General features: G+C 40.7%; 1 protein-coding gene across 2 annotated transcripts; it reads right to left on the bottom strand.

Moving 5' to 3' along the window:
• Nucleotides 1-3,777: 3,777 nt before the first annotated feature.
• On the bottom strand, nt 3,778-8,169 carry LOC117429942 (parathyroid hormone 4-like). Of its 2 annotated transcripts, XM_034049912.3 has the most exons (3): nt 7,834-8,169; nt 5,751-5,854; nt 3,778-4,549 (listed from the first exon to the last, which is right to left on the bottom strand). In XM_034049912.3, exons 2-3 carry the CDS (start codon nt 5,834-5,836, stop codon nt 4,234-4,236), a joined length of 402 nt encoding a protein of 133 aa, XP_033905803.3. In that variant the 5' UTR covers nt 5,837-5,854; nt 7,834-8,169; the 3' UTR covers nt 3,778-4,233. The 2 variants fall into 2 exon arrangements, with proteins under 2 accessions (XP_033905803.3, XP_058859804.1); XM_059003821.1 differs by lacking the exons at nt 5,751-5,854; nt 7,834-8,169 and adding an exon at nt 4,647-5,034.
• Nucleotides 8,170-10,691: the final 2,522 nt, after the last annotated feature.

Genomic DNA, 10,691 nt, shown 5'->3' with positions numbered 1-10,691 from the left:
ATTTTAAAAACCCAGAGTACATGATTTACCATATTAAAAGACCGCTGTTTGCAATCATTGTATATTCTCACAAAAACAATCACAGAAGGGCCTTTAATCAAATGCATCGTTGCTTAGTAGGCGGGTGTTCTTTGTTGTAGCTGTTTCTCCACATTTCTAAAGAGATGTCAATCAGACTTTGGCATACCTGGAAATCGCGAGGCTAGTTTTCTGACAGTGTGCTGGTCGGAGACTGACTGGGGAAAACGGGCTGTGAAAGTGGTCTAAAATGGGATTTGCGTGGCTTGAAACGGCTGTTACACGCTGACATGGTTGCCATTAGATATTAGTTTCTGATCTGCTTGGCCAGGTTAAGACGATGCATCAGCCTGCAAGGCCACGTGCACTCTTACCTGCAGGGTTTTTTTTAGAAGATGCATTAATTATTAACACAGTATAAAGGAAACAGCATGCAGTCCATGTTCCTGAGAGGACCCGCACTGTCGGTAATAGACGTCTCCAGAGCCCATTTCGACAAAAAAGAGCCTGAAGCAAAACATGTGAATTAGACACCGCTTTAGCCATATGAACCACGGGGGCAGGAACGGGACTCAATTGAAGAAACTGCTGAGCTCATTAATCATTTTTAAAATAAAATCTTAACCGCTGTGTTCATTTCTTCCCCCATATGAAAAATGCATACACTACGCTGTAATCGGGGTTTGGAGAAGCAGCAGGGATGAAGCGAGCTGCTGTACGCGTTGTTGCTGCTATTCAGCCTGCCTGTCTGCCTGCAGGCGCTCAGCACTCTGTATACAGAAAAGCGCCGAGAGGGCCGTGTGAAGTGATCTGGGCACGGAGCCAAACAGAGCTGGGACAAAATGTACTTGTTAAATATAACAACAACGACACAGCGCAGGTGGAAGTGGCCGGGCTGAGTTAGAAAGAGGGGAAACCGCAGGCAGATACAGCGCAGCCGTTTAGCATTTTATTCAGATTCGTTGAATTGGGAGGAGGGTTTTTTGTGGTGGTTGTGTGGGTTTTTTTAATGTGTGTGCGTTGTCATTTACAAGAAGGCTCCAGGGTTCACAGGAGGTGAAATACACAGGAATTAACAGTGACACGATTTCTAGCGACCGATAAAATCAGACTTTACTGCTGCTAAACACTATTTACGGCGGTATTATGGGGGTTTGCAACGTATCCTTACATCACTCCCTAAATGTTTAAACGCTGGTGGTGAGGAAGATTTAAGCGACCTTTCTGTGATGAACGCATTACTGTTCATGTTAGTGAAGGTTAGGGTGAGGGTGTAGCCCCTTATTTCAAACAAACATGTCACGAAGTAAGAGTACGCCAAACTGTGTGAGCTCCACAAGTGCCTTGTTCTCTGTGTGTGAACCCCAATGGAGCACATCTGGTCCCTGATAAGGAAGCCCTTTGACGGCTTTGACGTCAAGGCCGAGTTTGCTTTGACTGAGAGAGAGGCTGTAGTTAATACCAGTGTAGCCATCAAATAGACATTCACCAATGTGTGTTCAAGGTACGTTAGGGCGGGAAGCTCCAAGATTCATTTGTTACATTGTTATTTATTCCTCTGTTGGTAACCAGGTCCTTTGTTAATTTCCTTGTCGATTAATCAAGACATTTCCTTGTTATGACAAAGCAATGGAAATATAAATTGCGCCTCAAAAGTGGAAGCGCTGCCAAAAAATGATGACGCTATTAGAACATCATAGTTCGCGTTCCCACCACAGACAGAATGAATCAGTCTGCCTTCTGACTGGAAGCTGGCTGTTTTTGCATGGTCCGTGTCCTGGGCAGCTGGGTGTACAACTCCAATGCGTCTTGTCAGAAATGTTCTGTCTGCATGCGTTGTTTCTGTAATAGTGGTAGTGCTCTGAACTGAGTCTGGTTGTATGTTCTTAAAATAGGCCTACATGCATTGAACGATAATACAACATAATAGTCTTGTTATATTTTGCAGGATATTGTAGCGCGAAACAATCCCCCGTACACTTCCAGGTCAATTAATGTAAAAGTAGGCTATGCAGCGGTGAGTATATCACAGCCTTCCCTTTACGCTTCACACGCTGCCCGATTGAAATCGCAGGGAGGGACGCACAATTTGTGTTTTTGCCCTGATGTTTGACCTGCTCTGGATGCATTAAGTACAGCGGCAATGAGGCAAATCAATGTCAATAGGCGAAAACATAAGGCTATGACAATATTATCTACAATGCTAGCTAGATGGCGGCGTGATCGTGAAACCCACATATGACTAGAGACATGCATATATTCTCTGTATCAACTCTCTCTCTCTCTCTCTCTCTCTCTCTCTCTCTCTCTCTCTCTCTCAATTCAATTCAATTTTCAATTCAATGGAGCTTTATTGGCATGACTTACAACAGCAGGTGTTGCCAAAGCAATTATACAATACATACATGTAAATATACAATGCACCATGAATATATATATATATATATATATATATATATATATATATATATATATATATATATATATATATATAAATAAATAAACAAACTGATTTATAAAGTACAGTAAAAAAAAAAAAAAAAAAAAAAAAAACATATCACTACTAACAATAAACATGTATCAGGACAATAAGTATTTAAATAATACATACATGCCTACATACATGCCTCACCCCCCGCCCCTGAGTGAAGAAATCAGTTCTTTTGTTGCCAATTTTGACTGCACATTTGTTTTCTGTGTACATTGATTTTATTATATCATAGATCTTACCCCCTACACCACTTTGAAGAATTCTGTAATATAAACCTTCATGCCAAATAGAATCAAATGCTTTTTTAAAGTCAATGAAGCAGGCGAAAATGTTGCCTTTATTTTTTTGGTGTACGTGTTTGTTTATTAGGGTGATCTGTTATGATCTGTTGTGCGGTGATTTGGTAGGAATCCAATTTGACTCTTACTCAGGACATTGTGTTCGGTAAGGAAGGCCAGTATCCGTGCGTTAATGATACTGCAGAATACCTTCCCCAGGTTACTGCTCTCTCTCTCTCTCTCTCTCTCTCTCTCTCTCTCTCTCTCTCTCTCTCTCTCACACACACACACACACACACACACACACATGTCCGTGCCAATATCTTTTGAAAACAAGACCTGACAGCCCCATAAGCATTGCACTTTTTAACTATTAGACTAAATATTTATAGAATACAGTGTGTGTGTGTGTGAATGTGCGTGCGTGCGTGCGTGTGTGTGTATTAATAGAGAGTGTGTGTGTGTGTCTGTCTCTAGTCATATGACTGAACGCGGTGAAATCATTGGTTGCTGACTTTGAGACTTGCGAATGGGTAATAACATACCCGATGCGAGTGAATCATTTTTAAACTTTGTGATCGATCAACCGATCCTATAAAATCGCATCGCAAAGCACAACTGACTGCCCTATGCGACTGAAAAATCGCGTCGCTAGTACTGATCCCATTGGACAGTGTGTCCAGCCATTCACACACTCACTCGCACTGACTCGTACAGCCGCGGCTGTCAGACTAAACGAGGAATGCGTTGCCAGGAAGGGAACGCAGAACAGAACATCCTGTACACCTCGGAACAAAACAAGCACACGTAGGAGCGCTGAGTCTGTGGGAAGCCTGCTCCACTGAGTCTTCATTCACTGCCTAAAAATAGCTCCCGATTTCCGAGTAAAAAATGTGCTGCGTTTATTTGATTTCTTTTATCCTGATTATCTCGAAGACACAGAATAACAGATTCGGTGTTTGCATTGCCTGTTTTTTTTCCGCAAAAACACCGCAAATTACCAGAATTAAGTCTGTTATCCACTAAGCTTGCAGTACTATGCAGTAAATTTAGAAACACTCAGATAAAGATCACGATGAGATTACCAGTCATAAAAAGCCACAGAAAAGTAACACAAGATCATTTGATTTATTTTTATTGGACTGAACACCTTCGGCAGGCTCACTTTTCAACAGAGCTAAACGACAGCGAGAGAAACCGAGAGGACCTCTGTGTTATAAAATATTTACACAACGACAGATGAACACAACAAGACGATACAGGGTTCGTAATTAAAACCACGAATCTAGATAGATAGATAGAGCTAGTCAGATAGATAGAAATGTTGTTGGTACAGAATGAAAATAATGCACATTTTTGTCCTTTTCTGGAAAAAACAAACACAGATAAACCAACAAATGAATCAATCAACTGATGGATGAATCAGTTACGTAATCAATGGAAGTTCTATTTCTTGAGGTAGTCGCGCTCTGAGTCCTGAGGGTTGTTATTTCTATTCAGCGCGGCTCTCAGCGCCGGCGGGGTGTCGCTCATCGGCTCCTCTGCGAGCAGGAGTGTCAGCAGCTGCCTGATGGTCTCCGCTCTGCTGGCGCGGACGCTGGGGGACCCCTGCCCATCCCAGACGGGGTCTGCGCTGGAGATGTCGCGCCTGCCGACTGTGTGCACCGCTCCCATGGCGCTGGACAGCCAGATCAAGCGCTTCAGACTCTGCATGGCTCTCCCTTTGTCGTGCATGAACTGGTGTTCAGTCACTGCTCGTTTACTGAAGGGAAACACAGGGGCGCAAATTGAGCAGGGATGCAGGGAAAACAAAGCATATATGTAATGATGATGCACATAACTACACTGTTCAAGTTTACCCGATAAATGTGCGTGGTAGTTTATGCATTCTTATCTCTAGCCCTGAATCTGACAGCATGCTTGAGATGCTTTCTCAGAGACAGCAGTTTATATTTTATAATTTACAGTCTGGAATCGCCATCTCGCCCTGTTTTGTACACTTTCCTGTCACCAGGGGGCAGAACGCAGAGGAAGGTGACAATTGTGAGGAGAGCTTTCCTCAATGAAATGACCAGGACGATCAACCAGGGAGCTTGAGACATGCTTACGCCAATTGGTGCCGTGCATTCTCAAATGGTGCAGTGCATTCTCAAATGGTGCAGTGCATTCTCTATCACGAGTCAGAGAACAGCTTGTTCAGAACATGCTTATAGTACAGGTACTTGTACTTCAACTTATTAACCACATTTAAAACCTTCCCTGGATTATTGAGCCCCCTCTAGTTGAATCTAGTGGGTACTACACACACAGAGACATGCGTCTTTTTACAGCTTCAATTACTCAAAGCAACAGACTAATAGCCCGGGGTTTCAAACGTTTAAAAACACGAATATAGGATGCATTAAAATCATTTAAATTGGTGTCTACAAGTATATAGCATTGCCACTGCAATGCTTAGGCACTTCGAAGCTAGCTATGGTTTATGATGAGGATCAAGTTGCTCCAGAGTTGAACTGCGGCAGAACATTGACTCTTTGGCCCTTTTGATCAAGGCTGAAGGTACCCGAAATGAAACTGCTATTAAAAAACAATTTTGCTGGACTGCAGAGTCCTGACAGCCCTTACGGAATGAAAATATATTTAAATATATTGAGAAATATAATGTCATATATTAATGAATATATTTAAATATATTGAAGATTACAAAATGTATTATAGAATATATGTATTGTAGAATATATATATCATACTCTTAATATTTGTTTTTTTTACGTGAATACTTTTAAAGTAGTTAGTAGTTATACAAATGCAAAATAAATACATATTCAAGAATATTAAAAACCTTAAGAGTAAAATGACAATATATTGTACGTCGATATCTTTACAAAATATATTTTCCTTCCATGAGGGAATACAGGTGGAAAGCAGCGCTGTGGTTCTCACATGCTGCTCTGCTTACTCACTTTTCCACTTCCTGGGATTTTGCAAATGCTGTAAGAGCGATGACCATGACCACCAAAGCTGGGAATGATCTTTGGGAAAGAAACATTTCTGTGTTCGGATGAGGCTGTAAAAAAAAAAAAAAAGAAAAAAAAGAACTATTAACTGTTGTTGGTTTGTTTATTTTGTCAGAACAAACGTGTGTTGGGTTTGAACCTGCAACCTTCTACACATAAGAAACACGCAACCCCCCTTCCCTATGTGCTGTGTATCTTAGCTACAGCTAAGAATATTCAAGTGCTTCATAATGCTGGCTATTAATAGATCTATGAGCATAATCAATTGTGTAGGCAAAACACCCTTCAAGTTCAGTAGACCCCATTATCCCATATATTTCTACTGCTTTATTTATCATTAAGTTTTTCTACAGATACATGCTCTGCATAAATAAAGTCAATTAAAAAAAAAAAATATTAAAAACCCTAAGCAGGCTAATTAGTGCATTGCAAACAGTGCCACCCGGTGTTGAATGCTATAATTACAGCAAGGCTGTTACAGGGAAAATCTAACTGCAGCTGTCAGCATACTGCTACAACACAAGGTAACACAAACCAAATGAATATAAACATAACATGCTGACACACTACTGAGTGCAGCTGCTTAGGCGCCCCTTCGTGATCTGCAAGATGATCGAATTCCAGGGTTAAAGAAGCTGTGTGAGATTGCAACAGAGGAAGATTTCTACATGCGCACATGAAATATTCTTTAGGGAATCAAATCCAGCCCTTAGTTATTAACTGAGATAAACTCATCTGAAAATCACCACTTGACTTTAAAGCTATTAGTCTGTTAAAATGTCCCCACAGTAAAAGCATGGTAAAGCCCTGGGAGGTATAGTTAACTATAGTTATGGTACCACCGCTACGCTCCCCTGCCTCCAGAGCCCGCTCCTTCTCCACCCTTGCTCCGCAGTGGTGGAATGACCTTCCTACAGATGTCAGGACTGCCCAGTCCCTGACCACATTCCGGCGCCTCCTTAAGACTCACCTCTTCAAACAGCACCTGTAGAACTCCTCTGTTTGTATCCTGGGACACTATCACCCTTCATGTAAATGTGCTTTATTTTGCTCTTATCAGCCCCTATTTTACTGCATTTAATCCTGTACTTGAGAATACTGTAATCTGCCGAGTTTTTAACCTGTAGTACTTTGTATTTACTCACATCCTGATGTAACTATCACTATTTAATCATATCCTGATGTAACTATCACTATTACCTGCTGTATTATTGAATTGTGGTTTGTCAAACTTGTACTTTACTTGAACAAAAGTTATTGTATTGCTTGCTCTTATTGTATTACTTGTATTGTAATGCTTGAAATGTTTTTGCTTACGATTGTAAGTCGCCCTGGATAAGGGCATCTGCTAAGAAATAAATAATAATAATAATAATAATAATAATAATAATAATAATAAATGCATAGTATAACCATTGGTCAAGCATGGGTAAAACATTTATTTTTTGTAAAACAAATTTACTGTGGTAAGCTTTTATAAGGGAGTAAAATCCAATTTATTGGAATTTTACAAAAAAAAAAAAAATTTATTACAAATATATAGCAAATCAATGAATTAACCTGCGTTCTTACTAATAATTACTTCAGATCTTGAATTAGTTCCAGCACTTTAATCTGTGTATGCATTTTACGATACTAAGTTCAACTATTATTCAGTGTTCCATGTGTATGCTGCATGGTTCAAAGCATGCTAAGGTCTATTGGCTGGTATTGTACATAGCAATGAAGTATATAGTGCTACAGTAATTATTCATGTAGTAATATATATACAAGTAGAATTTCATCAGGATAAAAGATCTGGACAGTAGATCACAGGACATGCAGCTGCACACAAAGCTATAACAACATTACATTAGAGTCAATTAGAGTTCATACAACTGTAACATATTGTTATTCATTTAGCAGTGTCTAATGTTGCTGCATCAATCAAGTATCACTGAATTACAATTATACTTACAGAAGACACAGACAAAAATAGAGTCTTTTAGTGAAAATGAAAATGAAATGACAATGTGTGGTGCTCCTGTACCTCACAGTGCAGTCATGCAGGAGGAAGCAGCCCAGTCCAGTTGGCTTAGTCTGGATAGGACAGCACAGCCACACCACAGTCCCTCTGAGAGTGCAGATGAGACGGGGATCAGTTTCAGAGCCTTTATACCCAGCCTGCAAGCCACTGAACAATAGCTCAGTGCTGCCCCGCTCTCCTGAATACCTTACAGGGCAGCCCCTGCGTCACTAATCTGCTTGGGGCGCGTGAATAACCCTGCTGCCTATACAAAAACAACTGGACTTTCAAAACCAAATGCAAATACTTACCAGCAAGGGAGTCCGAAAAATGAGTGGATAAACGTTGGATTTTGTTTTGTGTTGCTAGATTCACAGACACACACTCTCTCTCACACACACACACACAGACAGACACACACACACACACACACTCTCTCTCACACACACACACACAGACACACACACACACACACACACATGTTTGCATTTCTATATTTGTAGGGACTTCTCATTGACTCTCACTATATCTTTATTTACTAACTCCAGTCAGACAAAACTCCACACAGGATGAAAGTCGACAACAAACTAAATATTTTGGCAATTTATTTTTTTATTTTGTGAAGGCATATTTAGTTCTTAAAAACGTGTTTTACAAAGTGGGGACGTCCCCACAACGTCGTTTTTTCGGGAGTTACTATCTTTATGGGGACATTTTCTCAAATTTTGTCTGCACATTGATAGTAATACCTGCCCAGACATAGACACACACACACACAACACAACACAAATGTATATGGTATGCTTTTACCTAACCTTTTTATTTTCTATTGTAGTTATGTTTCATGTAATTGCTATAGCTCAAGCAGTTTGGTATGTAAATCCTTGGAGATGCAGGAGTTCCTTATCATGGCTTTCCTATATCCTCTGATATACAGCATACTTGTGCATGACACACAAATCCTAAGAAGAAATAAACCCATATCAAAGGTTTCTGTGATGTTGATTTCCATTAGACACTTTCCTTTATGGCGATTCATTATTTTTGCACCTGCATGATAAAAAGCTGTGTCATAACATTAATGTTGTTTTGTTCTCATTTAATAAACAGCTCTGCTAATATAATTGCCTTCAGTCGGCGATGTTACTTTGTGTTTCCGTAATGTCCGCTGTGCAGCTTGTCTGGAATCTGAAGCAGGAGGGAGCAGGTCATTAGTGCCAGCCCTTGCACAGCTGGTAGGCAAGGATCCCAGTCTGAGGTCTGCAGGAATGCCCTTGCTGTACCTGCTCTGCAGCCCTTCTGGATTTAATAAACACCCAATAACGTCGTCTGAAGATGTTTCTTATTCGTTTTAGAAGTTTAATTATTATTATTATTATTATTAATAATAATAATAATAATAATAATAATAATAATAATAATAATAATAATAATAATAATAATAATAATAATAATAATAATACTGTTTGTATAACACCATGTACAGTGCTTGACTCCCCAGTGGGTTTTCTGCATTGCCACACAGCTCCTTTCTCTCCATGTCACAGTGTGCTGGTTTCCTGGGCGCTCAGGGAGTCTCCTGAGAGCATCCTCTCCGAAGGGGCTCAGCACTCTGCCAGTCTGCTTAACAACCGCTGCCATCCTTAATGATCCGACTGCTGCAAGATTTCCTGGAAAGCATCTTAAACACCTGGCTGCAAAGACAAAACAACAGCCTTAGCGCTAAGCCCCCAATTAGGGCAACGAGTAGTGCTGGGTGCTGGTTGCTGGCGCACAGTGTGATTGGTGTGGTGCATTCTCTCCCTGCACTACCACATGAAGTGGGAGTCAGAGTCAGAAACAGAGAGCATTACTCAATGCACAACTCTGTCACGCATTCTCTGAGTCCTGTGCTGAAACAACCTGGCAACATACTGAGCTGCACAGTGCTGTTCTGCTATAGGTAACTCACAGACTATAACTCAATGCACAGCGCTGTTCTGCTATAGGTAACTCACAGACTATAACTCAATGCACAGCGCTGTTCTGCTATAGGTGACTCACAGACTATAACTCAATGTGCAGTGCTGTTCTGCTATAGGTAACTCACAGACTATAACTCAATGCACAGTGCTGTTCTGCTATAGGTAACTCACAGACTATAACTCAATGTGCAGTGCTGTTCTGCTATAGGTAACTCACAGACTATAACTCAATGCGCAGTGCTGTTCTGCTATAGGTAACTCACAGACTATAACTCAATGTGCAGTGATGTTCTGCTATAGGTAACTCACACACTATAACTCAATGTGCAGTGCTGTTCTGCTATAGGTAACTCACAGACTATAACTCAACGCGCAGTGATGTTCTGCTATAGGTAACTCACAGAGCCAGAATGGAAGCTCTTTTACACAGCAGACTAGTAAGGACGTCCACTCAGAACTCCAAATCCATAATATTCAAACACAAAACACACACACACACACTCACACACACACACATACATACATACATACATACATACATACACACACACATACACATACATACACACACTCACACATACAGATACACATACATACACACACTAACATATAGACACACACACATACAGACACACACATGCACTCACACATACACACACACACATACACGCAGACACTCACTCACACACACACACACACACACTCACACATACACACACACATACACGCAGACACACTCACTCACACACACACACACACACACACACACACACACTCACACACACACACACACACACACACTCACTCACTCACACAACACACACACACACACACACACACACAGCCCAGTGGGTTGAGTTACATTGCTTGTTTTCAGTATGCTTTGCATGTGAGACAAAAGTGTGATTAAAATTCAAG

The sequence above is a fragment of the Acipenser ruthenus genome, chromosome 29, assembly GCF_902713425.1.
Source record: "Acipenser ruthenus chromosome 29, fAciRut3.2 maternal haplotype, whole genome shotgun sequence".
NCBI lineage: Eukaryota > Metazoa > Chordata > Actinopteri > Acipenseriformes > Acipenseridae > Acipenser > Acipenser ruthenus.
The sequence above is the reverse complement of the archived record's forward strand: the minus strand, read 5'-3'. Positions and strand labels throughout refer to the sequence as shown.

Bases quoted from the DNA above. Each gene is read 5' to 3' on its own strand.
- LOC117429942 (XM_034049912.3), bottom strand. From the start codon at position 5,836: ATGTTTCTTTCCCAAAGATCATTCCCAGCTTTGGTGGTCATGGTCATC. The intron at 4,550-5,750 runs GTGAGTAAGCAG...GTTTCCCTTCAG, and splicing joins AAATCCCAGGAAGTGGAAAA to TAAACGAGCAGTGACTGAAC.